General features: G+C 44.3%; 1 protein-coding gene across 4 annotated transcripts in view; it reads left to right on the top strand.

The window, feature by feature from the left end:
- The window catches only part of Sh3gl3 (SH3-domain GRB2-like 3), a 146,591-nt gene that overhangs the window by 99,342 nt on the left and 20,228 nt on the right, over positions 1-27,021 (top strand). For 3 of the 4 annotated variants that reach the window (XM_005381462.2, XM_013512668.1, XM_013512669.1), the window contains exons 3-8: positions 1,884-1,956; positions 4,244-4,387; positions 7,521-7,654; positions 12,302-12,460; positions 20,452-20,555; positions 21,710-21,819. In XM_005381462.2, the coding sequence (XP_005381519.1) occupies positions 1,884-1,956; positions 4,244-4,387; positions 7,521-7,654; positions 12,302-12,460; positions 20,452-20,555; positions 21,710-21,819 (724 nt within the window). The remainder of the gene's footprint in view (positions 1-1,883; positions 1,957-4,243; positions 4,388-7,520; positions 7,655-12,301; positions 12,461-20,451; positions 20,556-21,709; positions 21,820-27,021) is intronic. The other variant, XM_013512670.1, reaches the window with a different exon arrangement.

The raw sequence follows: 27,021 nt of genomic DNA, 5'->3' as shown, positions 1-27,021 counted from the left end.
CTTTTGATTCCAGTACTGTCAGTACTATGCAGAAGGGATAAACAGGCACCCTTCTGAAATACTACCATTTGCCGTTGTGTGTCTATGTGATGAATCTCTAGAAATAGCATAGCCAGCAGGTCAACAGCCCTAATAATGGGCACTTACACTTTTGCATTTCCATCTTACATGAAACAGTCCATCTTTCCACGCCTGTATAATACGTAATACTGGGTATCACTGATCTTAAACACATTTTTTGTCAATCTGATGAGTGTAAGCTCTTTTGGGGGGAGGGCACCAGGCTTGAACTCAGGACCTTGTGCTTGCCAGGCAGGTGCTTGTGCTGCTGAACCATATCCCCAGCCCTGTTCTTTTTAATTAACAATTCTGAATATTTTGTCAGACGTTTGCAAGCAATTTGTGTTTTTTTTTCTCATTTGTAGATTGCCAGTATATTTTCTTTTTCTTCTTCCTTCTTGTTATTTATTTATTTTTAATGGGAATTCTGTGTGCTATAGATGGTAACCTTTGTCCTTTGAAGACTTTTTTGTTTGCAGCTTTTCTTTTTTGCTCAAATCATGTATTTTTTATTTTAAAAATTAAAAAACTGACAAAACAATTATGATGATGAAATCAAAACAACAAAAATAATACATGACCTCAAAACACAATGATAGGAATTTACAGTGGTTGCTACATTACATACTGTTATCTTCAGCCAAGTTGCTAGGTCCCCTAGACATAAGAATGTAAGATTGATCAAACAATCAAAGACAGTAACAAGTCAAAACAAAACAAAACCCCCCAAAACCAAAAAAACCCAATAACTTTGAAAATGATGCAGAGCTTCACCATACAAGATGGTATCTTTCCTTGTTTAGTTTCTAATTTTTTGTAGTCAGAATTTTGGTCTTTTTATTTATGACTTTAGAGTTCCCAGTCAAGCGTAGAAACTTCTTCCTATTCCAGTATTTTAAAACACTCTCCTTTTTGTTTTATATTTTTTATAAGTCAGCATTTTAAATTTAGCGTGCAATATGAATCTAATTTTATTATGAATTTTCCAGCTTTTAACCCAAAAAGAAAAAAGTTGAAACTGTAATGAGACTTAAATTAATTTTACATGTTAATTTGGGGGAAGATTTACATCTTTCCAAAATTAAATTTTCCCATCAAGAGATGTGGTTTTCTGGTGGTTACTGTGAGTTTCTCATAGGATTTATCCACTGTTACTCAGCATATTTTTATTGCTCTTATGAATGGAAATCTCCTTTTCCTTTACATTTTCTTGTGGGCTACTGGTATAAAATAAAGCTACTGAAATTTGCATATTTAACTCTATGGTATATTCTCTGTTAACGAGCAACCAGAAAGTTTTTGAAAAAGGAAAGGTTCAATCTTAACCGGCAGGGAAATCTTTAATGTGAACATCCTCCAATATAGCATAACTGAACATATTTTCTTCAGTTATAATACTAATATTTATGATTCTCTTGTTAATTAGAGTTATTTTCTAATATGAATCATTATTATGGTACCCTTAGACAAGCATAGATGTTTAGGTTCACCTAGCAGATCAGGTAAGTTTGGAAATGTTCAAGTCTATCCAGTCATTCAATGGGAAGTAATAGCTTTTCTAGTTCTGTAAATATTACATTATTATTCATTTTAATGTTAAGAAGGAAAATAGTGTTCTCCAATGTCATTGAGAAGAAGTGATACCCAATATCAAAACCTGAGAAAATAATGCCTCTTCCCAAAATGTTGAAAACATTCATTTGGATTACAGTTATCACAGTGGTGTTAAAAGTATTAAATTAATGAAGATCACTTCTCTGTTTAGTGAACTCACTGAATTTTCCGCTTACTAACATCTCTGTGTGTTTTGTCTTGTTTTTAAGAAAATAGATGTTACCAATAAAGCGGTTGCAGAAATTCTTTCAAAAGCCACTGAATACCTTCAGCCAAATCCAGGTAACGTGAGAAAATGTCTTGAAATATTTGGTTACTTATTCGCTATCACAGACTCTAAGAACCGCAGTATACTTGGCATTTGGTTGACAGGATCTAGAGCAAGCTCCCCTGCCATGCTCAGATGATGAAATTCAGTTTTTAAGAGCTGGGTCTCCAGGAACTCGAAGTAGTAAAGTGAATTCTCCCTGGTGAGCAGCAGCAGCACCTCTGAATCCACTGCGCACACTGGGATGGCCTGTTGGCCTGAGCATGCGCCTCAGCCAGCGCTGAGCAAAGACACCTGTGAGGTGCTTCTGAAAGCTGCCAAATGTTTTGTGAATGTTTTCTTAGTTATTTCCTCTTTAAAAAATCTCTCCCATCCTGTTCTAAAGGGCCCTGTTCTTCCACCCTGTGTATTAATTTGAAAGGGTTTTTATGCTACCAGTCACATGCTAAAGAAAAAAAGTGTGATAAATTTGAAAAACAACACGAGAGGGTCCCCTGTTACCTCAGCTTCTCCACAGAAAATTCTTAATTCCTGGGTCCTCCCGCAGCGTGCCCCATTTTACTAGGTTGTCAGTTATACAAACCAATAGGGGGCGCCCAAGCCCCAAGCCCCGTGAATTTCTGATGCTGCCTTTAATTTTTACTATGAATTTAACTATTGGCATGTAGATACTGTAATTCCTTTGGTTGTAGGAATCAGCACAGACATAACCATCTTAAAATTGAGAAGGTGAAAATTGAAGAAATTTAAGTTTCATCAAATATATCCAGGGAGCCCTGGCCTCATCAAGTGATTGAGACCATGAACTCCTTTGCCTTCAGCCCATAAATATGTAATGCCTCCCCTGCACTAGAGACTTTCTGGGGTGCAGGAATAAACTGTCAGAGATGCCAACCCCAAAAGAGCTGCTGGTGGAATGGGGGGAGACCTAGCCAGCCGTGAAAGTGTCCTCTGACCAGAGGTCTCTGGGAATTGGTGGGTCTCACTTGGTGCACAGCACACCCGCTCTGACAGTGTGTAGGAGGTAGGGGGCACATGTGTGTTACTGTGTGTGTGGTAGGGAATTAAACTCTTTGTATCTTTTGGGCCCGGCACCTGGACGATCAGTGTTTTGCGGCTGAGGTTGGCAAGGCTGGAAAGGCTGACACTGACTGCCTAAGCCTTTGACACTCAAAGTTTGGTCCATGGGCCAGCAGGACCAGCATCCCCTGGGAAATTGCTGGAAACACGATCTTGGGCTCACCTCAGATCAAATGAATCAGACTTTACCTTCTAACAAGTTCCTGGCTTACTTGCACATGTTAAAGTTTGATAAACACTAGTCTCGAATGCATTAAAAATAAGTATCTAATTCCAGAAGCTACAGAATGAGAATGGAATCTCAAACAGGTAGCTTGGGGTTTCAGTGACAGTCACTTTCCCCCGGATGCCTCTCCTTGTGTTCTGTAGTAATTTCTCTTCAGATCAAACCAGCCCACTCCCTGTCCATCGATGGTACCACAGCTGTCTCTTCTGCACTTTACTGGCGCTGCTTCCTGCACGTTGTAGGAGCGTCTCAGTCTTTCTCGAGCATGTTGACATCTTTGCCTTCCCCTGCGCCACCCTGGACTTTATTTCCACAATTATATGTTCTGCCTCCCTATGTAACTAGGCTGTGAGCTCCTCGAGGGCAGATCTGGAAATCACAGGGTCCTCTGGGCTCCTGGGAGTGCACAGTGTGTCACACAGGCCAGGAATTAGTGCTGTGCATTGCCTAAGTAGAGGAGAGAACAGAAGCGGACAGGGTCTGTCACCTTCTCCTGCCTCTGACACCTTCGTGACCTCGGATATCACTCCTCTGAATCAACCTTGAGGCGCAGGGTGAGGGTATTAGTGACCAGTTGGCAGCTTGAAGCATCCACCTCCCAATTCTATTTTTGGTGTACACTGGGTCTCTGCAAAAATGGTCAGCACAGGTGTCTGTGTCTGTCATTAGGGAGTAGGTAATCCAAGTGTTCCCAGGTGGCTCCCCGGGGGTGACTTACCATAGCCCTGCCTGCTATTACTGAGAGACTACATGGGCTCTCGTTTCTGTGTTCCACGTGGGTATGTGACAGCAAGCTTGGCATCCACCTCCGTAGACAATCCCGCAAGTCCTGTGGAAATGAAACAGGTCGCTCAGGCTCCCTGCACCCTTAGATTTCTGGTGTTTGCATAAGGTGACCTCCACTTGGGCAGCTGCATTTGTTAAATGTTGTGTTCCTGCGCCCCCTCCCCGAGACCTGGTAACTTTAAGGAATTACAAATGATGATGTTTTTAAGCATACAGAGCTAAGCTAGGAATGCTGAACACTGTGTCGAAGATCCGAGGGCAGGTGAAGACCACGGGCTACCCGCAGACGGAGGGGCTGCTGGGAGACTGCATGCTGAAGTACGGCAGGGAGCTCGGGGAGGACTCCACCTTTGGTGAGCGCTGGGCTGCCCGGGAGGAGGGCAGCTGTGCACAGTAACTTCTGCTTGTTAGAGTTTTCTTTCCTAGTACCAAGTAATGCATGATCACTGCAGGAGGGTTAGAAAACCGGCAAGTGAAATAAAAGGAATATTACCACCACCCATAATCCCAGTCCCCGACCAGTGTCATTAAACTCCTTGTATCCTCTGTATCTTTTGTTTATTTTTGCATGTTTCCACATACACCTTTAAAAATGTGGATAGGGTTATAGTATATGTACACTTTTGTAACCTGGTTTTTTCTACTGCTTATATCTTGAGCCAAGCCATAAAATATCCAATCTTCTATAATATTGCTTTCAAAGCTTGCATAATATTCCATTGACATATTTTGTTTAACCATCTCAATTTATCATGTCGTATGTTTTTCTTCATGTAAAGTTTTTGCACAGCATTTATGACAGGATCTAGAGCAAGCTCCTCTGCTTGCTCTAGATCCTGAAAATTTGCCATTTTCATAAGGAAATTTTTGGAAATATCTGACGTTTCCTGCTGCTATTAGTTGAAATTCCCAGTAGTAAAATTACTGGCTTAAAAGTATACCTAGTTATCAGTGTTTTTCAGTGTTGGTGACTGAACCCAGGACCTTCACATGGAGCTACATCCATATCCCACTGTCCATTTTATTTTTGAGACAGGGTCTCACTAGGTCATTAAATTGCTCAGACTGCACAAGAACTTGACATCTTCCTGCCTCTGCCCCTTAGAATGCTGGGATTACAGGCGTGTGTCACCAGGGCTGGCTTTTTCAGATCCTTTGGAACCTATCCCCAGTGGCTCTTCAGAAGGGCTGTTGCAGTCCTGCTAGGAGTGTATGAGAGTCTGTTTCCCAACACAGCTTTTAAATAACTGATAATTTGAAATACAGCGTATTGTTTTCTTTTGTTTCATTTCACTTTCAGATTATGTCAGTGAGGTAGAATCTCGCTCCTTGTGTTTGTCATCCACGGCTTTCCAGAACTGTGTGTGTTCGTGTTCTTTCCCTGTTTCCCTTGTTGATCTCTGAGCAGAGGAGCAGGACCCTGGCTCTTTGCCTGCCTCCTGCGCTGAGACCTTCCCCAGGTGGTGCCACCGTCTGACCTGCCTTTATAGAGAAAGAGTCTTATTTTGTATTTAGTGGAACTCATTAGTCTTCCTGTATGCTTTCTGATTTGGCATCACGTGTGGAAAATCTTTTCCATCCCACCCCCTTGGGGACTGTATAAATGTTTATTTCTACTTTCTTTTGATACATATGTTAATTTTTCTTCTGTTCAAATTTCCCAGCACCTGAGTTTATTGGCAATGCTATGCAGCAGAGTTCTAACTTTGTTTTCTAATAAACAAAATCCCAAGTGGTCCCAGCACTTTACTAAAGCCCAACTTCCCCTGTGGTTTAGAGATGATCCTTTCATTATAGACTAAATTTTTATTTTTTAAAGTTTATTTCCATCCTTTTTCTTGTTTCTCCATCCATATCCTGTTTTGATCCAGTGTCATGTTGTTTTAAGTACTGTAGTTTTAAAGTGTTTTAAAAATACATTTTACTAAAATTGCCCCTACTTAAAATTACAGACATATTTAACATTTTTATTTGGCCAGATGACATGTAAGTCATTTTAACTCCTCTCCCTCTTTAAAAAAAAACAGGGACTCATTATATACTTATTGATATTTATTTAAATTAATAAACTAAATTGAGGGTGCATTGAATTTAGTATATTCAGTCTTCCAGGAGACCACAGTATTGCTGCTGTTCATGTAGTGCCAGTGAGGCAGGGTATGGAAATTGAGAAATCCATCATTTAGCTATCGTAATTATTCTAGGAAATTGGGGGGAAATCTTTTGAAAATTTGGAAAAAATCTGCAGGGTTAGAACATTAATTAACTAGTGGCAGTGGGTAACAGTATCCTCCAGTGCAGTATAATGTGGAGTTTGTTTTATTCCTAATTTTCTTACCTGAAGGTACTTCACAGAAGGAACAGGTGACCATCAGGCAGGGGCCAGGAGCCAAGGGGACACCTGGCCAGGTGGTGGACGAGACAGCCGGACAGCTGGGTAGTTTCCAGGTGCCCGTCTTCCTACAGGAACGTGGGTCCGGGGAGAGCCGATGTCAGAGGCATTGGGGGACCGATAGTCTTTCCTGTCCCAAGTGAGGCTATGCCCTGAGATGCTTCCCTGTTTTCCACGTGAATATATTGTCCATGTCCTGGACTGGCTGTGAAAGGTTAGGCTTGGGCTGGGCTCTCAAGGGTAGGAATTGACAGACCATTGTTTTACCAAACCAGTTTGGAAGACCCCAAATAGAAGAAAAGCAGTTCAGTCTAGTACAGCATCTCGTGGGGCATCTTCTAGAGGACCCACAATCCTTCTAGCATTTGGTCCTTCTAGAGGACCAAACAACCCTTTTGTTGTTTACAAAGAGAGATTTTACTCCCCAGCTTCCTCACTATGTCCAACACCCGGGACCCTTGGATTGCAGAAATCTTGCCCATTACTGCAGATTAGCTGGACAACACACCAGGGGGCGTAACCCAGCCCAGCCTGCCTGTCACTGCCCAGGCCCAGGAGGGCTGGCTGGGGCTCTGTGCAGGAACCTGCTGACAGCCCCCGTGGGTAACACGAGCATCCTCAGGGGTGCATAGCAGCTCCTAGAAGACCCCACAGCCAGAAGCTGAGATGAGCCTTTCTTTACTTCTATTGTGATAGCCTTGCGTTAACACTTAGCCGCTGGTGAATGAATCCTTTCATTGTTTACAAAGAGAGATTTTACTCCCCAGCTTCTAAGGAGCCCTTGGTGCCAGGTTGCAAGAGGACTGGGCTTTAAAAGGAGTTTGACTGCCACCTAGCGGCCAGAGTGACGAGTGCTTCCATCAGATGCGTGTTTAGTTTCAGGTGGAGGTGAACTGCAGAAAGTGGAGAGGAAAATGTAGGAGGAAAAATAGGAATATCTTTTCACGTTTTTTCCTACTTTTTCGAGTGAAAACCCAAAGATGATGAAGCGAGTGGCTTGTTACGCCATCAGGCACAAAGTTTTGGGAATTGATTTTTTAAAATATCATAGTTAACTCGGAGCATTTTCTTGTTTTTGTTCGTATTTTTTGAAGGCAACGCGTTGATTGAGGTTGGCGAGTCCATGAAGCTGATGGCTGAGGTGAAAGACTCTCTTGATATTAACGTGAAGCAAACTTTTATCGATCCACTTCAGTTGCTCCAAGATAAAGATTTAAGAGAGATTGGGGTAAGTCTGCCAGGCTGCAAACCAACCTGTTCCTACTTAGAAGGATGCTTATGTTTAAAATCCTTAGCAGTTTCTGCAGGGACTCAGAGAAAGCGTCCTTGCACTGTGGGTGGTAACAGTGCTTAGTTGTTTTCCTGGGCCGTATGGATTAGTTAGACCTGTCCGCTGTGCAGGCGGGGTGGGAACGTACTCGACGCTCCCCAGCTTTAAAACTGCATCTCCCTGGAGCCCGCTGGGAGCCTGGCTAACCATCCATATATTTGCACCCATTTCTCCTATGATGAAATTACTCCATAATTCCGCAGTACAATTTTGATTACCAAAATCATATATGTTCTTTGCATTTTTGGATACATTGCTGTGGTGGTTTTTATGTTCCTTTACTTCTCAAGGAAATCAGTGTCTAGGAGTTGAAGGTTTTTACCTGGAAGACTGTTAAGAATGGCTGTCCAGAACATACGTGGCAACTTCCAGGTCCCTGCAGGGAATTGCACACTCCCTGCTTGGTGGCATTTTTGTAGATGTGAAAAACAGCCCCAGGACATTCATTCTATCTCTCTGGGGATCCAGGCGGCCTCTTCTGGGGCTACCCAGAAGATCGTCCTCCCAGTGCCTTCAAGCCCGATCCAACTGCAGCTCAGGGCAACTTCGAAGTCACCGATCCAAGTGGATGTCCTGTTTTTCACTCTTTAGTTTCAGTGATTTGCAAAGTGTGGGCTTTGTATCGCTCACTCAGAAAGGCACATGCTTCCGCCCCAGCCCAGACTCTGGAATGAACCCAGTGGTCTGTGCTCTATGAACGTGGCTCGGATGCTCACCCCTGTTCCAGCCCATCCTTTCCAGAGGTATTGCCTGGGAGATGTGAACCCCAGGGGTCCAGCCTGTGTGACAGGGACGGTGAGGATGGGGGCCAGGCAGGGCCTGTGGCAGCTGTGGAGAAGGGAGGGAGCTGACGGGTGCCAGCTCATTGGTTCTTCACTGGTTCATTCATTCATTCACTCAGAGGTGTAACTCAGGCCCCCTGTACCCTACCACCAGGGTAGGCATGGCCAGTGCTGCTACGTAAGCACTGGTGCATGCCCTTGTGGGGCGGAGAGACAGCCAGTAGCTACAGAACATGACAACAGGTGTTGCTGGAGAGGCAGACCCAGGGACCCAAGCCTGGCCGCCTCCCTGGCCTGGCTGGGTCTGCAAAGGCCTTGGAAGAAGAACAGGTGGCCAGGCTGACTTGGACAGGCAGCTCACCCAGCGTGTGCTGGCCAGAGGGCGGGGCTGGAGAGCAGTCCTGTGTGTGTGTGTCCAGGACCCAGGGTGCCAGGGGCAAGTAGCAGTGGAAGGAGTGAAGGCTGGAGACCCATGAGAACCCTGGGTCCCTGTTTCAGATCTACCATCCATACTGAAAGCAAAGGGTGCTCCATGGGGACCATGGGGGTGGAATGAAAAACGAAAGCTGAGTGGACTGCGGTGGCAGAAGCCTGTTATCCCAGCACTCTGGGAGGCAGAGGCAGGAGGACCGTAAATGTGAGCTCAACCTGGGCAGCTTAGCAACTAACAAGACAGTTTCAAAAACAAGCAAGCAAACAAAAACAATTAAAAAGGCAGGGGAGAAGGCCCTGGGTTTCATTCCCAGTACTAAAAAAAAAGAAAGCTGCCTTCCAGGAACTCCTGAAACACCCCATTGCCCACCGGGTATCTCAGCCCTTCTTCCCCCTTCTTTGCTGGCCCCTCTTGAACAGCACTGCCCACCCCCACCTCACTGTTCTCCACACACGGCCAGGGCTGACCTGGAGTGATGGTCCAATAGCACCCACCCCTCTGATCTCGTTGCTCTGTGTCTCACCATCCCCCTGCGCTGTCTGCAGCTCTTGGGGGCCCACGTTGGCTCTGTCATCTCTCTGGATTCCTCTGGGGCTCAGTGAGGTGTCGTGCATCCAACCGCCGGCATCCTGCTTGTCTTTCTCTCTGGCTGCGTGGTGACTTCCTCGGGGTGGGGACCATGCTGGCTTTGCTGTTGGAGCCACATGCCTGCCACATTCTATGCTCTCTATTATGACGGATTGGATGAACCCAGGGCGAAGATGGCATCCAAGAGCAGAGATGCTGTGGCACCTTCCCCAGGACCGGACCCTTCCACCACCCAAAGGCAGCATTTCCATTTTTCTTGAGCTGCAGACCTTGCAGGAGGCCTCTGCAAAGGCTGATGCTGATGGAGTCTTTTCCTCATCCTAGTCCCGTAGGGCATTGAGCATGGATGTGCATCCTACACTGTAAGTGTAAGCAGTGTGTAAATGACACCCAGTCTTAAGTCTTGCAGTTCATTCTGCAGCCAGATAATTTCCTAAGTGACTTCTTGTAACTCAGCTGCTGTTTGAAGTAGAAACTGAACAAATCAAACTTAAACACATGGATGACACAGAGCCTGAGATTTTCTATTTTGTTTTCCTTTTTTGTGGTGCTGAGGCCAAAACTAAGGCCTCATGAATGCTAGACAAGTACTTTATATTCCGGGGCAATCCCAGCCCTTTTGCCTGTTCTTTAAAACTAAGCACTGGTTTTTTTTTTAATGATATATGTACATTTTAACTGCAGGTCTAAGGAATAAACAAAATTTGTATTTTGATAACTCACAGTGGTTTTATAAAATGGAAAGCTCTCTATGAAAATACACTTCTCACTGGGAAAAAAAATAGACAAATGGATCTACACAAAATAAACATTAACTTTGGTAGATTTCAGTGTAGGACAGTCCATTAACAAGTATATTTTCCCTTATTCCCCCAGTTGTTCAACTTCTGAGCTTAGAATTTTAAAAATCTTTTTGAGATTTTGTTATGTTGAGATTTGTTTTCATTCCACACCGTCTTCAGCCAAGCTCTGGGCACTTACACTCCTCTAATTGTTCTCTAACTGTTGGGAGCTTAGTGAGAAGCACCTGGAACATGGGTGGATATTCACCTTGAGCCAGCCACTCTTCACCAAGCTGAATGTCTTCAAGGAAAACTTTCTGAACAGCTTCAGCATCTTTAAGGTCGGGTAACTTGCAAAGCCCAGCTCTCTCCTTGGCAGACTTCCGTTTCTTTCTTCGTTCTCGGATCCTTTTCTTGAAGTTGGAATCACTTCACCTCTTGAGGTCGGTGAGGAGGGCCATGTATACTCCACAGCGACTGCACTGTTCCGACCCACTATCTCCTCTGGACTTCAGTGTGCTAGCCGCAGTGGGTCTACACCCGAGCGGAAGCCCACCGAAGAGGACCAGAAAGACCGAACAGGGGCACTTCCGGGTCACCAGGCCCACTTGGTGTCTTCCGTTGTGCCTGCGCAAAGACGCCAGTATACTTACGCCTCAGCTTGGTGTGCCACGTCTCCTCTGTGTTCAGTGATAGCACTTTTTACAACTTCTATAATTGTTTGGGAACTTTAAGGAAGAGTCGTAAATACCCTAGACCACGTGCACTAGAAATGTGTGTTTTTAGTCTCTTGGTGAAGAGCAGACAGTAATGCCAAAAAGTCCCTATTTTTTGTATGATTAATATATTTAGAAGTTCTCTGGATGTCACTAGAGCTGAAATGAGGGGAACTTATAAAGAAGGTTGGAAGATGGTATCTGAGCATCTTTTTTCTTTTTCTTGCCTTTTTTTTGTGGTCAGTACTGTACTGGGGATTGAACCCAGGGCCTTTGCACTGAGTTACATCTCCAGGCCTTTTTAGTTTTTATTTTGAGGCAGGGTCTGATTAAGTCAATCAGCTGCCCAAGTTGTGCTCCATCTTACAATCTGCCTGCTTCAGCCTCCCAGAGTGCTGGGATTATAGGCATGGGCCACCGTACCTGGCCCAATATGTTAATTTTAAAACATCAATTTTGTCACCTTAAGGAGAAGAAATAAGCATGAAAAAGTCCAACATCTGTCACAACCACGTCAGTGGCTGTTTGTACTATGGTGCTTACCCGCCCGTACTAGGGCAGCTGTGAGGTTTTTTGAGAGTAGCGTTTCTCCAGCTTTCATGGGCACACACATCTTTTTGAAACACTGAATTCAATGGGTCTGGCTTGGGCCCCACCATTTGCCTTCCTTTTTTTCAGTACTGGGGATTGAACTAAGGCCTTTGTACTGAGCTACATTCCCAGTCCCCAGCTCCTGTACTTTTATTTTTATTTTTTTATTTTTTTGGTTTTTCTCCGGTACCAGGAACCGAACTCATGACCTCGCTCTTGCCAGGCAGGCGCTTTTGCCACTGAGCTAAATCCCCAGCCCCTCTTGTACTTTTATTTTTGAGACAGGATTGTGCTAACTTGTTTAGTTGTGCTGGATTTGAACTTGCAATTGCCCTGCCTCAGCCTCCCAGAGTTGCTGGAATTACAGGTGTGGGCCACTATGCCTAGCTGTGAATCCCATGTCCTGTGTCCCACATAGGCACTGGTTCACTCTGCCAACCCCCTCCCATTGATTTGTCTGCTCTGCAGTGCTCCTGAACACTTGCTCATGGACATTTGACCCCCTAGAGGGCAGAGATGCCTACCAGTGACCTGGTGGTCACTTCCTCAGGCATTTGCACTGAGAAGAGGGGATGACTGTTCTCATAACAAAGACTATTTTGTGCCCATTGTGCATGTGCCCTTCTCTGACATCCTCTTTCCTCCTTTTTTAGCACCACCTGAAAAAGCTGGAGGGCCGCCGCCTGGATTACGATTATAAAAAGAAGCGAGTAGGTAAGATTCCAGACGAAGAAGTCAGACAAGCGGTAGAAAAGTTTGAAGAGTCAAAGGAGTTGGCTGAAAGAAGCATGTTTAATTTTTTAGAAAATGATGTAAGTATTTACACCCAACAGGAGACTTGAATGTGAGTGAATGTGATCAGCATGTTGACAAGCTCTAAAGCTCTGGTTGTGATGGAAATTTCCAGAATGTTCTGGAACCATTATCTCCTGCCTCAGAGGTGGCTTCAGACATCCAGCAAGCCCTGACTCAAGTCTTAATTCTTGGGAGGTCCTTTTTATCCCAGGATTGTTTCAGAGATGTTTCGAGTGGGCCCAGGTTGCTGGCTCATCTCAAGATTGCAGGGTAGTCCAGCTTTTGTGTTGGAGGCTGCCCATGGCATTTGTGGTTTTCACAGGGGACGGGAAGCTCAGGGCCTGAGGCAGGTTGCATTTGGCTAAGACTCGGCATTGCTTGTGAGGCAGACGTTTGAGGGCAGGGTCTCTCTCACACCAGTGCTCTGTGGGCTTTATCTCTGAGTGAATGAACATTTGGAGTATAGAAGTGACCTACATTTTCCATCGTGGTGCTTGTGAACTTGGAGACTGCAAAGGTCTTGGGTCGGATTCCCCAGAAATACCACTATTCTCTTAAACTGTGATTCTGGCCACCAGCTTTTATTTGCTTTGTCCACATGAAGTGAAATGAAGTGGAACTAAAGGGGGTGGGTGTGCCCTGATGGCAGGCCTCCCTTCCTTCTTTAGTGATGAGGACTCCCTTGTTCTTCTGCCTGAGTGGAAGAGGCCTCATCCACCAGCCCCATCTTCAGTCCCCACGCTCAGCTCAGCCTCACTGATGCCAGGGGTACTCTCAGCCAGCATTTGCTTTAGGGCTGTTTATTTTTTTATTTTTTATTTTTTTTGGTTTTTCTCCGGTACCAGGAACCGAACTCACGACCTTGCGCTTGCCAGGCAGGCGCTTTTGCCGCTGAGCTAAATCCCCAGCCCCTTAGGGCTGTTTATTAAACTTTCCCACTGTGGGAACAAGTCAAGGGATGTATTCATTCTCAAACACACGTCATACCTAGAACAGTTGATTAAAGGTTCACCATGGTCTTCCCTCTTTTGAGTCAAGTCAAAATATACTGAGCACCTTTTGTTACCATGGTGATACAAGAGAGAATTACATCCACTAGGGACCATTCTGTAGTCCTAGAGAACTGGAGAAACCAGTTTGAAATTTCTCATGTCCTTGAAACCACTGAGGACTGGTAAGTTCACTCTTATGTTTCTCCTTTAAATTTCTTTTACAATATATTTTATGGGAAATGGGAGGAAAAGTAACAGGTTTCTGTCTCTCTTCATTCTGCCTCAAATATATAAATTTCCTCTTGGGATTTTCCCCAAGTGACAGGTATTTTTATTTCAGATTGCCATATTTAATTTGCCTGAAGGATTTGGGAAATGTTTTTGCAGTGGCTTTAGATGCCCCTTAAGGGCTATAGCAGGTGTTGGTGCCCACCCAGACCTGTTAGCAGTGAATTGAAATACTGGTGTGGCTTCTTGGGGGGTGACAGAAATGAGACTTGAAGGGGACTGCTGTGTCCTTTGCATGTCTGGGGGTCTGACAGGCTCTGGACAAGGACAGGACGTCTCCAGTTCACCTACTTGCACCTGGCATGCTGATGCCAATAGCACCTGGTGGTTGGGGGTCAACCTGCAGCTGGGATTGGCTGGGGAGGACAAAGCTCTAATACCTTGGGGGTGGGCCCACACTGACTTGGAGCCGTATCTTTAGCCTAGCCCCCGTAACCCGACTGGGATGGGGTTCTGCAGCCCTCGGACTCTGCTCCCTCTTCACCCGCAGCCTCATGCCCAGTCCTTGCCATGTATCCTCACAGCTGTGTCTGCTCCTTTCCCGGGGGAAGGCTGGTAGTAGCTGGATTTCCTCTCAGGAAATGATGGTGGCCCCACTAAGAATGACTGGGACCTGTCTGACTCCCAGGGTTAACATAGGGGATCCACAAGTCCAGGACTTGACAGTGCTCCCACCTGGGAGGGCCCTGCTAGAGGCAGGTGCATGCAGCATCAAGGAGGCCTCGGCAGGAGCATGGTGGCTGGTAGCAGGGGTGCTGGTGCTTCTTCCAGACACTTGGGCAGCGCCTGTGTTGCAGACTAGAGATTTGGGGATGTCAGATGCAGCAGCATTTACAAAATTCTAGGTTCTGAGTAACACAATGCCGAAGCCAGGGCAGAATCCAGGGGTGGATCTTCCCTGCTGAGAACGCCCATTACCTGGAAAATGGAGACCTGTCAACTGGGCTGGAGGACAGGGCATGGGCCCCAAGTCCTTGTACCCCAGTGGATGGGAGCAGCCCCAGTGGAGAGCTGACCTGACTCACTCACCCACACACAGTCTGCGATGCTGAAACCAGGTGCACAGCCCCTACAGGGCTCTGGCTGCTCAGAGCGTCACTGAGATGGGATCACCGTCTTCTTCCTTAGGGACAGTCCCCAGGCTCATCTGTAGGAAGCAGGAAGGGTGCTGGAAGAGAACTTGGGAGGGTGAAGAAAGAGGGTAGCAGAGCGGAGGGAGGCTGGTGGAGAGGCGTGTTTGGTGGCATCTGCCCACGTTAAGCTGGCACCAGCAACTGAAAGGCCAGAATCTCACTCCCCAGGGAGCAGCTGCGCCTCCCCCAATCCTGACTAAGGCGCAATAGAAGCTTCACCTGGGAATGCCTGAAAACATGATTTGCCACAGCTCTACATGATTAGAGAAGAACCCAGTATCAACAGACTTGGTCTTTCCTGGCTCTCCCAGCAAGGTTATCTAACCCTTCCCAGGATTTCTCTGGTGAACAGGACATCGGTAGGGGTTTCCATGGTGTGGTTGCTCCTCTGTCTTCACATCTGTGTTCTCATAGCTGAGAAACAAACAGGGATCCAGCAAGGACCCTGCGCCAGCACCCTGCCAAAGGACAGGCTCCTCAGATGCGCTTGAGGAAGGGCAGCAGGGGCCCTGGCCCATGATGAATGTACAGTGAGCTCTCCTGGGCCCGGGTCTAGACCTTGGGAGCACCACAGGGAAAGTGGGATATGTGGGACAGAAATCCAGATGCACACATGATCTCATGACCACTTTACACAGAGCACAGAGCCACAGCCAGGGCACTCCTGTCTTCTCTGCAGCATCCAGTTGCTCTGGCCATCACACCCCTAAGCAGACCCTCCACGTGTTTTCAGGGGAATTGGAAACGGGAGAGCGGAGAAGAGCCTCATTAGCCCCACACTGAAGGCTTTGCTTATAATGACAGTAAAGCAGGATTGGAGGCCTGAGCTTCATTTCACTTCTTGTTTGAGACCGAAGAGCTTCATTGATCTACAGGCGGGGGGTGTTCGGTCCTCTGGCTTTCTGGGGGACCCATGAGGACCAAGTTTAGGACTGACGGATGTGTGCTAGGGTAGCTGTGCTCTAGGAGAAGGGCCCCGTGTCCCCATAGCTGACTCTGAGGTGGGGCCACAAGAAAGTCAGCAGATGTGTGCTGAGCCTTAACCCCAGTTTCCTGGAAACAACAAATCACCTATGGGCTTGTTAGCACTCTCTCCTCCGTGTCTTTGCAGAGAAGTTTATTCTTCATGACTTGACTATCAAATGTAGGTGTTTGACCTTAGCAGGAACTACAGATGTGGTATAGAAGATGACTTCAGCCGGGGAGGCCAAACCCCTGCAGTATCTACCTGCTCTGTTGGTACACAGAGGTCTTCCATCCATGGGTTCCCAAGACCAGTGGAATTCTAGACTCCTGAGTTCTGCCATTGGTCTAGAGTAACATTTTAAAGAATTAAGCCTGCAGGCTGTTAGTGTGTATTACATTAATAAAACCTCTATGGTCAAATAGATTTGGGAAGTCCTGGAAGTTCTGCAGCTGAACAAAACTAAACCACATTTCTTCGTCACTTTGTAGAATCTCTACAGATGATAATATGAAAGATTAAGCTTTCAGGAACCACTAAGAGAGGTGCAGTTGGCAGTTTACCAGACTCATGGAACCACAGAACTGCTTGACATTGTTGTGATGATTGACATTTCAGGGGACGGGTGAGAGGGGATTAAGGTACCTCAGGAAGTACTGGGCTAGCAGAAGTGTGCCCAGCCAGGAGTAAGAGACCTGAATTCTGTTTCTGGTTTTGCTTTTGCTTAGTTTTGTGGCCCTAGGAAAGACAGGTGTAAGGCAAATGGGCAACTTCATTGGAGAAAAAAATATAAAGTATGAAGTGAATAATGAAAACTTAAAGATTGTTATCCATGTTCATAATTTGATTGTATACTTAGGCTTTTTATCAGAAATTCTGAATGAAGATTTTTTGACCCATTGGGAAAAGGCATCTTTATGAGCAGACTGCAAAATTCATGAGAAATTTTTTCCCAAGCTCTCTGAGAAATCCAAAAAGAGCAGAGGTCTTTGATATGATAGAGCAATAAGGAGTTGGGTTATCTCAACCTAATTGAAGGTGGTCTCCAATGGAAATGTGTCCTTTCAGTTGTGAAACTGGATGGACACATCTATGTAAGTGTCACCTACTCTCAGTGCAGTTCTTTCTGTGTCACCACCATGGCCTTCAGAATGTGCCTGTGTCACTTCCTGGGCTGCTGACCACACTGAGGAGGAGGTGTCACAGCCCTGCTTCTCAGCTGTCCCAGGTTCCATGGCTCTTTTGTAGAGAACTGACCTGGAGGGACCTTCCTGGAGGCTACCTTCCTTTGAACCCTTCTTCCTTTGAGTATAGCCGAAGTCCTTTGGAATTGGTCTGTGAGGCCAGAATAATGGCACAGATCGTATCCTGATGTGCCTGGGGTTTCCACAGCTCCTGGGAACTTCTGGCACCTTCATCCATGGGTGGGGACCTCTTTGATTGGCCTCCATCCCCAGGACCAAGTCCTACCAGTGTCCTATAGTAGGTAGTCATCCATTGGCTTGCACCTAACGGGACTTACAGAGTTAGATGTATCTGCAGGTGACACACAGGCCGTTACACCCCCAGAGAGGACTTGAATCCACCCGTTTGGTCATCCTCCTCCTGTGCATGGGAAGAGAGTGAGGAGGTTCAGGGTAGGGCTGAGGCAGCAATGAAATCCCCAGGCCCAGCCAGTGGCCTCATTACCCCACATATTCAGTGCCTGAGTCACAAGGGACCCTTGCCAGCACCAGCCTGTCATTAGATTGTCCTGGGCTTGAGAATAGGCCAGCGTGGCTCTGTGTTCATTTCCTGTGGCTCCTGTGATAAATAGCCACAAACAGCATGGTTTAAAGCAACCCAAATTTATCTCAGTCTGGAGGTCAGAAGTCCTAAAGTCAGGGAACTGGGAATGAGCACTGCTTTCCTCCTGGAGGCACTGCTGGAGTCTCATTCTTTGCCTTTTCTGCCCCTGGAGGCTGCTTGGGCTTCACGGCTGCTGGGCTTATTCCTCAGCTCCCTGAGCCTTCAGAGCTAGCAGCAGGGCCTCTTCAGACCCGGTGCTATGACCTGTGTTCCCGCTGTCACATCTTCCGCTCAGGCTCTGAGCTTCCTGTCTCCCCCTTGAAGCACCCTTGGATTACATTGGGCCACCCAGATAAGCCAAGATACACTTCTCATCTCGAGATACTTAATGGAGTGGGATCTGCAAAGTCCCCTTTGCTCTGCACAGCAACCTGGGCCCAGGTTGGAAGAATTAGGACTTGGACATCCTGGCAGCTGTTCTGCCTGCGACAAGCTCCTTCTGAGTTTACAGTTTCACAGATCTCCCAGGCCCCTTCCTGGCCCCAGCCTGGGCATCTGTCAGCCACATCACCTGGGCTTCATGGTTCTCTAGTTTCCTGGGAAGTCAGTGTGCACTGTGGGTTTCTCCCTTTGCACGTCTCAGTGGGTGCTGGTGCACCTCGCTTCCAGAGGTGGGAGGGAGGTAATTCTGTGGTGACTGTCCTCTGTAGGTGTCATGGGAGTTTTCCCTAGCCTGTGTTCACAGTTTCCCAGCTCTGCCTCTGCTGCAGCCTTTCTTCTCACCTTCTGTGGCAACACAGCTTGTCAAGTTGAGTGGTATGGCCAGTAGGAGAAATTTCTCAGCTACCCGACAGGTTCGGGTTCTTGCAAAGCCTGGCTTTGCTGCTTTATCTTAGTTCTGCTGTGCAGGTATTTAGTTCATTGTGGCTTTGGAAGCAGAAGGTGCCTCTGCTGGTCCCCGGCACACAGCTTGATGCGCGTGAGCCACAGGGTCCCATTTCCTGGAAGTAGGAGGAAGATAAGGTGAACCCGTGTATTTTTGCAGTTAGTGTGAGAGTTGGCCTAGAAAGTACCTTTCCGGGATTTGTGCTGAGAACCTGCTATGTGCAAACACTGTGCACCGCCACTGATGTCCCCCAAGACTTAAGGGCTCTGGGATCTATTGGCTGCCCAAAGCTACCACGAGATTCAGTTACAAATTCATTACGAGGTCCTGTAGTCATGTGTCCTAGCCACATCAGAGAGAAGAGCTGCTGATCCCCAGTCCCTGCCCCCAGCCCCACATACATTTCAGGAATATTTATTTAGCTATCTCTTGTTCCTTTAAAAATTATAAATGCCAATATATATCAAAGGGGGCCATAAAAGAAGACATGTTAATTTTACCAAAGACAGAGAGGTGTGGCACAGATTTTACCAAGCACACAACTCCAGCCTAAATTGTAAGAAGAAATTGTAGCAAATTCTGCCATAGTCATGTTAGGCCATGACACCAGACTTATTTAAAAGCATGTGCAAAAGCCAAAGAGGTGAAATTTAAGAAATTCTTAGGATTTTTATAGAGGCTGAGCTATCTTTGTTTTGTTTATTGGGTTTGGAGAAATTTAAGGCCAGCCTTCTTGCTTTTGCAGCCACCGAGCATGGTAAAGGAAATGTAATAGGGTGGGTTTCCCTGTTCACATGCTAATCACATTTTGGCACAAGCAGCATTCCATGTATATCTGAAGTGTACACTGAGCCCATGTCTAGAATAGTATGAGTGGGTAAGGAAAATGAGCGAACAGGCAACTAGAGAGTGGTTTGCAACAACGCATGGGAACCGCCTGGATCTTCTAAGGCAAGCAAGGCCGAGGCTGTGACGTGGGATGCGAATGTCTGAATGAATACCTGACAGACTCGGTTGCCCTAAAGCTGATTAGAAAGGGATGTAGGAGTGTGACACAGAGGCTTTACAGAAGTCTGGGAAGAGTGATTTTGATCTGTGCCTTTGTCCAGACCTGGAGTTCCTGGGATTCATGCTGGGGGGACATTGCAGCCCTCTGGGGCTTGCTTCCATGGCTGCTAGAAGTAGGCTTAATTACCCCTTATTTCCGGGGAAGTTCCTTAGCCAGGTGAGAGCAGGAGAGCTCTCAGGTCCTCTCAAAGGTTACTCTTCCTCAAATCATGCATCTCCAGGTTTTCTGAATACTTCTCACACAACAGAGCCCTTTTTAAAAAAAAAATTTAAAAACTTCCACTATAAATTGGCCACTCATTTTGATGTGCCGATTTGTGGGAAAGAGACATGCCAGTCTTTTCATTCCTTTCTGCTGTATGTTTCAGGGAAAATATTTTGTTCTAGTAGCAACTAAACTGGGGGCAGGGCAGGGGCTGGCAGTTCTTCACCCTGGAGTGTGCTGTACCCTGTACCCTTTTCTTATTTCAAGTTCTCAATTTCTTTACCTAGAAAGTGCCCCAGGAAGCACTTTACTAAGTGAGCTCATTTAGTAAATGTTGGCTTTGCTTGTCTCGGGAAAAGACTGCTCTTTCCATTTCTGGATCCACGAGCTATAAAGCATAAGAGTCCCCCAAGAATATCATCGCTGAGTGGCAAAGAAGGCATTTTGTAGAGTTATACCCAATTCACGATCACATAAATTGGAAGATGGTTTTCCACCATCTTCAGCTCCGTGCCGGGACCTGTATGGTTATTATGCAGGGCTCCAAGATGGAACCGAGTGACCTGCACCTGGAGCGAGGCAGATGCAGGCTCCCAGCAGGCTGGGTCTGTGTCACTGCGCCCCTGTCTCTGGACCCTGGGTACACTCTGGCCTCTGTGGAGTAATTTTGCCCTTCTGCTGCAGGTAGAGCAAGTCAGCCAGTTGGCCGTGTTTGTGGAAGCTGCACTAGACTATCACAAACAGTCCACAGAGATCCTGCAGGATCTACAGGGCAAGCTGCAGATGCGGTAAGGGCCTCCTGCTCCTGCCAGCCATGGGCCACCGAGCTCGAAGCAATGGAGATCTCTCTCTCTCTCTCTCTTTTTGTCAGTCTCTCTGGCTCCCAATATTCCCTTTTCTGTGCCCCTTGTACTTTGTTCAGCCGGCTGTCATGGTTGGATGTGGGAGGGGACTAAGATGGGAAAGGATCTCTAGCAACTTCTCTCCTATTTCTTCTCCCGAAAGCCCCTGTGCTGTGACCTGTATTTAGAGTAGCCAGACAGAGGGGCCCCCCTCCTTGCAGGTTATCTCCTGAGTAGTCCCAGCTTCGCTGCTTGGAGTTTAGCTCCCTGTTCACAAGCTGTGCTGGCAGCGGTGATGTAATCCTCTCCCCAGCACCCAGGGGCATGGAGGAGACTGAGATGATACTCAGGAAATGTGTAAATATCTACAGAAAAGATGGATTGCCACGTCACCAGTAAAAGTATCAGGCTGCATTCAATGATTGACACTAAGAAATACTAAAAAAGCCATCTATACCTTCTAACCATCAAAGAAATGTTGCTTTGTGCCCTATGGCTTTCATGATCAATGTATTCTATATTTTTCATAAAATTAGTAATATTATATATAGTATGCACAGCAACCCTATTAATTGAAATATTAGTTGTTTTTTTTTTTTTAAACCACTATCCTGCCTGTGTTTTGAAATAGCTTTGATAACAGAAAATTGTTTTATACCGTATCATGGTAATGAATATATTTGGAGAGATTTCACTTAAGTCAATGGTGTCATAATAGAGGAAGACAAAATGTGTGTCCCTTTTGTGGAATTTCTACTTCTGGCTGTCAGAGGCGCTGTTTCTCCACTTTCTCTAGCAGAGGGATAAGAAGGAAAAGGCGGCTAGCATTGCTGAGGCCCCTTATTCTGTGCCTCAGGGGTGTTACAAGGGCAGATACGGTAGTTTTCTTAAAGATGAATTTCACTAAGGTGCTCAGCAGGGTACCCTGAAGATTGCATCTGCGATAGCGCCTCTATCACTTTGGACTACTTGGGAATCAGTGTGTAAGATGTCACTTGTAACCTAGGTTACTGGTATGCTCATCAGCACAGAATGAAGGTGTATTGCAGGCTTTCCTGTCTTTGGCAGGTGACTGACTCGGCTTCCAATATGTGTTACAGGATATCGGCTGCATCTAGTGTCCCCAGACGAGAATTCAAGCCCCGGCCAGTGAGGAGGAGTCCTAGTGAGCTCAATGGGCTTTCCACCGCTACTACAGCAAAGACGACAGGTGAGCTAACTATCCTGGGTGTACCTGGAGTGCCTCCGGTGGTTCTGCTGGGAACACACGTTCTCTGCTTGTTGCTGGGCCTTTCTGTCTGCATCCACAGAGACCCTGGATTGCTTTCTGTGCTTGTTTTGTGAAATCCTCCTTTATTTTGTTCAGCAGTGCCCCTTTTTCCTGTTTCCTGGTTTTAGGCACTTATACCAGATTTTGAAAACTAGAAGCAGAAAGAAGGCCATCACTTTCTAATGCCTTCTAAGGTGGCAGTTAGGTAGACGCATTGTTGCTACATTTTTTTAAATGTTGAAGTTGTTAATGCTTTCAAAATATTTTATTAACTTTTTAAAAGCTTTAGTAAGTATTCATCAAGCACTTGCTGTATGGTAGTCACCACTGTAAGTACTGCATCATTAATTTTTAAATGACAAATGACATATTCTTGAGCCAGATAATCAAACTGAGAAAAAATTCAAATGCTGTAAATCATCCTATCTCCAGTGATCACCTATTCTTTTCCAGTCTCCTCCATTCGGCATAAATACTGTCACATCTATTCATGTATGTACATATCTGTGTATGTGTATACTATATATAAGCATATAGTTTCAAATTATTTTCTGTTTTGTAAATGCAAGGTCATCCAAGGAATATTGTTCTGCATTTCGTTATGTAACACATACTGTTTCTTGATATGGTGTCTATGTCATGCATACAGACAGACTCACCCAACTATTTTTAACAGCGTCACAGTTTTTCATTATAGATGCTATAACCCTATTCGTTGACATTAAGCTTGCGTTCACTTTTTTGCTGCAATGCATATCTTTTATCCAACTCCATATACTGATGAGCAAGTCTTTCTAGGAAATGAAATTGCTGAGGGAGAACGCCTGCACATCTTAAATGATATGGCGGTAGACATTCCCAGCGACCATCTGAACGGCCAACTATTGTTAGTGTGTGAAGATCTGCTCTCCTGCACTTGTGCCATTGGATTTCAGTGTTTGCTAAGCACTGACAGTAAAAAGCGGCATTCAATCTTAATTTAAGCATTTCTGTAGTTAGTAGTGCAATGAACATTTTTGTATGTTTTAATTTGCCATTTGTATTTCCTCACATGTAAATTGTTCATGTCATTTATTCATTTCCTTTTAGCTACGGTAATTTGCTTGTCTTACTGACTTATAAGAGTTCTTTACATATAGGGATATTAATAATTTTTTCCACTTTGTCACTTACACTTAGCCTAGGCAGTGTTTTTGTTTATTGTTTTTGTTGCTGTTATTTGCTTTGTTTCATTTGCTTTGATGTGATCAAATTTATCAGCCTTTTTGCTTCTGACTTTGCATTTTATCCCCTGTTGAGAAAATTCTTTCTGTCCCCAAAGTTTTTCTGCTATAGTTCACTACTTTAAAATATTTTCTTAATATTTAGTTCTTTTGTAAGTTAAAGGAAACTGCTAAGCCATCAGAGTGATGGTATCGTTTCATATCCCTACCAGCCGTGTATGAGCAGTTCAGCCTCTCACAGCCTTGCCAGCACTTCACCTTGTCATTTGAATAACAATCTTTTTTTTTTTTTTGGTACCAGGAATCGAACTCATGACCTTGCGCTTGCCGGGCAGGCCACTGTGCCGCTGAGCTAAATCCCAGCCCCAGCAATCTTGAACATCTCTGTATGTGCTTATTTGCCATCTGGGTATCCTCTGTGGTGAAATAAATCTTTGCCCATTTTCTACTTGATTATTTATAATTTTTACTGTTGTGTTTTGAGAAGTCTTTATACATTCTAAATGTGAGTCCTTTGATTCATATGTCCTTTGCAAGTGTATTCCCTTTCTAGCTTATCTTTTTGCTGTCCTAAGTGATCTTATGCAGATCAAAAGTTTTTAATTTGGATGAAGTTCAACTTACCAGTTTTTTCTCTTATATGCATTTATTGTGAATCTAAAAATTCTTTGCCTTGGTAGGATACAGTTTTCTTCTGTGGCTCTTTTTAAGTCCATTGTCCACTTTGAGTTACTTTTTGTGCAGTGTGAAGATAAATTTGAGGCTCTTTTATTTGCCATTAGATGCCTGATGGTTCCTCCACAACATGCACAGCAGCCCAGATAGAATTTTCGTCCAACATTAGCACTGTCCACTGAGGGGCTTTTCAGTGAAAAACGAAAAATTATCAGCATAACCTGGACAAAGATGTAAAAAGAAAATGTTACTACAAAGATTTTTATTTATGAAAAGCAGTTGTCTCCCTCTCTGTCCTTCTCCAAGGCTGATTTCCTGCTCTCAGAGGGAGCCAATTTCAACTTCTTTTGCTATTAATTTGGTATTTAACTCCATTGTTCTAAATATAATGCATACATTACTATGTCTTGAGTTTTTGGTATTGGGTCATATATAATGATTTCCTGATGTGGAAGAGGAGGCTTCTACTCTCTATTCTTCAGTCTCTCGTATATTCCTTCCCCTTCCAATTTACTTATAATCGTCATTTTTTAAAGATGAGTATTCATTGCATGATCATCACTTCATCATGCAGGACTCCTCAAATGCCCCCAACCTTGTTTTCCTTTGCTGCTATTTACACTTAGTTGCTTCTACCTGTGACGGAAATGTAGGCAGGCCCTGTGATTTTTCTGGTTACACCTTGGTCACATAAGTTCTGCAGTCACTTCAGGTGTGTGCAGCAGCCAGAATACTAAGACCCGTGCCGTAGTCACCGTCTCAATTTAATTATCGTGGTAGTAAACTTGGTCTTTCTTTCTCTCTCTCTCTCACTGCTCCCATCTGTGTTTCTCTCTTTCTTTGATGTGAAATAGGGTGAACACAACCCATTCTACCTCCTTCACACTCTTGCCAAAAATTTCTGTAAAAGTCCTTCCTAATCATCATTTTCTGACCTGGTTGTCCCTTGAACATAGGTTGAAGTCAGGTGGTGTCAGTCTTCTAATTTTTTTTTCTAAATTGTTTTGGCAATTCCAGTTCTTTTGCATTACATGTAAATTTTAGGATCATCTCTTTAATTACTACCAAAAAAAAAAAAAACTACATTCAGACTTGGACTGGGTTGATTTACAGATTATTGTAGGGAAATTGATAGCAGAATGATGCTGAATGTTACAATCTTAAACACAATCTATTTTATTTTCCACTTATTTAGGGCTTTCATTTCCCTCAGCATTGTTTTACTGCATTCAGTATTTGGCTTTCTACAGTTTCCCCTAGTCACCAAACATTTCATAATTTTTTTTATTATTTTAAAAAGTAAAAGAAGGATAACAGTAATAGGGGGGCTTACCAAATTACAGACAAAGTGGTAGGAAATTGTCAATGGTTGTTGTTTTACATATTGTTATCTACAAGATAGTTTCTCAGGAAAACAAATAGACAAATAATAGTGAGTTACACACAGAAGTGGTAGGAGATTATCAATAGTCGTTGTACTGTACTTTGGTATCTTCAAAGTGGCTTCTAAAGGAAATAAATAGAGCTATACATGAGTGACCAATTGAATAATCATTGACTATTCTCAATGATTGTTGTAGGAAACACATAGTAATAAACATACATCCATTTATGAAATAGCATAGGAACAATACAAACATTACAGAGTTATGGACAGATTAGTAGGAAAATATCAGTGGCTGCTGTAATACATGGTGGTATCTTCAAAGTGGTTTCTCAGGAAGACAGAGATACGCAAGAAAGATCTAACAAGTAGTTACAGCCTAAGGGTTGTGAAAAATAGCGTATTACCTCCTCACCAGTGACTCCTTTCACTGAGGTGTGACGGCTGGAAGGAAGGCCAGGATTGAAAAGAAGGACCGAGAGACTTGCACCTGTGTCTAGCAACAGGCTGTTTTCTTGTTCCTCCATAGTCATGATTACCCTGGGCTCCTCCATGGAGATGACAGTCTGGCCAGAAGGAGAAGGCAGAGTATGCCCTGGGACCCCTCATTCCTGTTGGACATTTCATAATTTTGAAGGAGTTATAAATTGCAATTTTATAAAATTCCCTTTCCCCATATTTCCATTGCTAATATGCATTTTTTATTGCTTGAAACACACTAGAGTTTCATATATTGAACTTATATCCTGTTATGTAGCTAAATTTGCCTATATGGTATGTCTGAGTATTTATTTATTTCTTCTATTTATTTCTTTTGACTTTTTGCACTCGGTGGGACCTTCAAGATAACATTGAGTAGAAATGTTTTGAGGCAGTGGATCTGGCTTGGCCCTGGTTATCGGACTGAAGCATTTCAGGTTCCATAGTTAAATATGATGTCAATGCTAGTTTTTTCATAGATTGTTTGATCAGATTGAGGGAAAGTCACAGTGTGCTGCAAGTTTTTAATTAGAAACATTAAAAAATATGCCATATGCTTTTTTGGCAATTAAAATGATTATTCAAAAATTATTAGTTAATATAGTGAATTACATTAAATTAATTAAATCAACCTTACATTCCTGGGATAAACCTTCTATGGGAAACTTATGTGTAAAATTATACTTTTAATTTTAGAATATTATTAGGTTTCCAGGAAAGTTGTGAAGATAGTACAGAGCATCCCCACATATCCTATTAATTTTCCCTACTATTAACATTTTAATCATATGGTATGGTATGTTACAATTAATGAACTTATATTCATTCATTTATTATTATTATTACTACCACTACTATTTGTAGTGCTGGGGATGGAAAACAGGGCTGTGTGTGTGTGTGTGTGTGTGTGTGTTTGTATTGAGGCTATCTGTTTGTTCCTGAGTGAGCTTTGGAGATGGTGTCTGTCCAGGATATTTTCCAGTTCACCTAGGTTGTCAAATTTATGGGCATAAAGTTACTACCCTTTTAAGACCTGTAGACTCTGCAGAGATGCCATGTCTCATTCTTTTCTAAAATTGATAATTGGTCCTGTCTTTTTTTCCCCTCCATTTTGGCTATGTTTTACAATTTCAGTGATATCAAAGAACCAATTTGCTAGGTCATTGATGTTTCTCTCCTGTTCACTTTCTTACTGAGTTTCATTTTGATCATTATTCTTTCATTTCTTTTGCTTGGTTTGTATTTCATTTGCTCCTTTTCTAGTTTCTTATAGCGGAATCTAAGCTCACTGAGTCTGTTCTTTTCTAGTACATTATGTGTGGTCAGTGCAGTCAGCCTCACCCCAAGTATGACTTCAGCCACAGCAGCTAATCGATTTGA

The sequence above is a fragment of the Chinchilla lanigera genome, unplaced genomic scaffold (assembly GCF_000276665.1).
Source record: "Chinchilla lanigera isolate Chin_1 unplaced genomic scaffold, ChiLan1.0 scaffold00015, whole genome shotgun sequence".
Lineage (NCBI taxonomy): Eukaryota > Metazoa > Chordata > Mammalia > Rodentia > Chinchillidae > Chinchilla > Chinchilla lanigera.
Note: the sequence above shows the minus strand (reverse complement) of the source record. Positions and strands in the feature narration are given on the sequence as shown.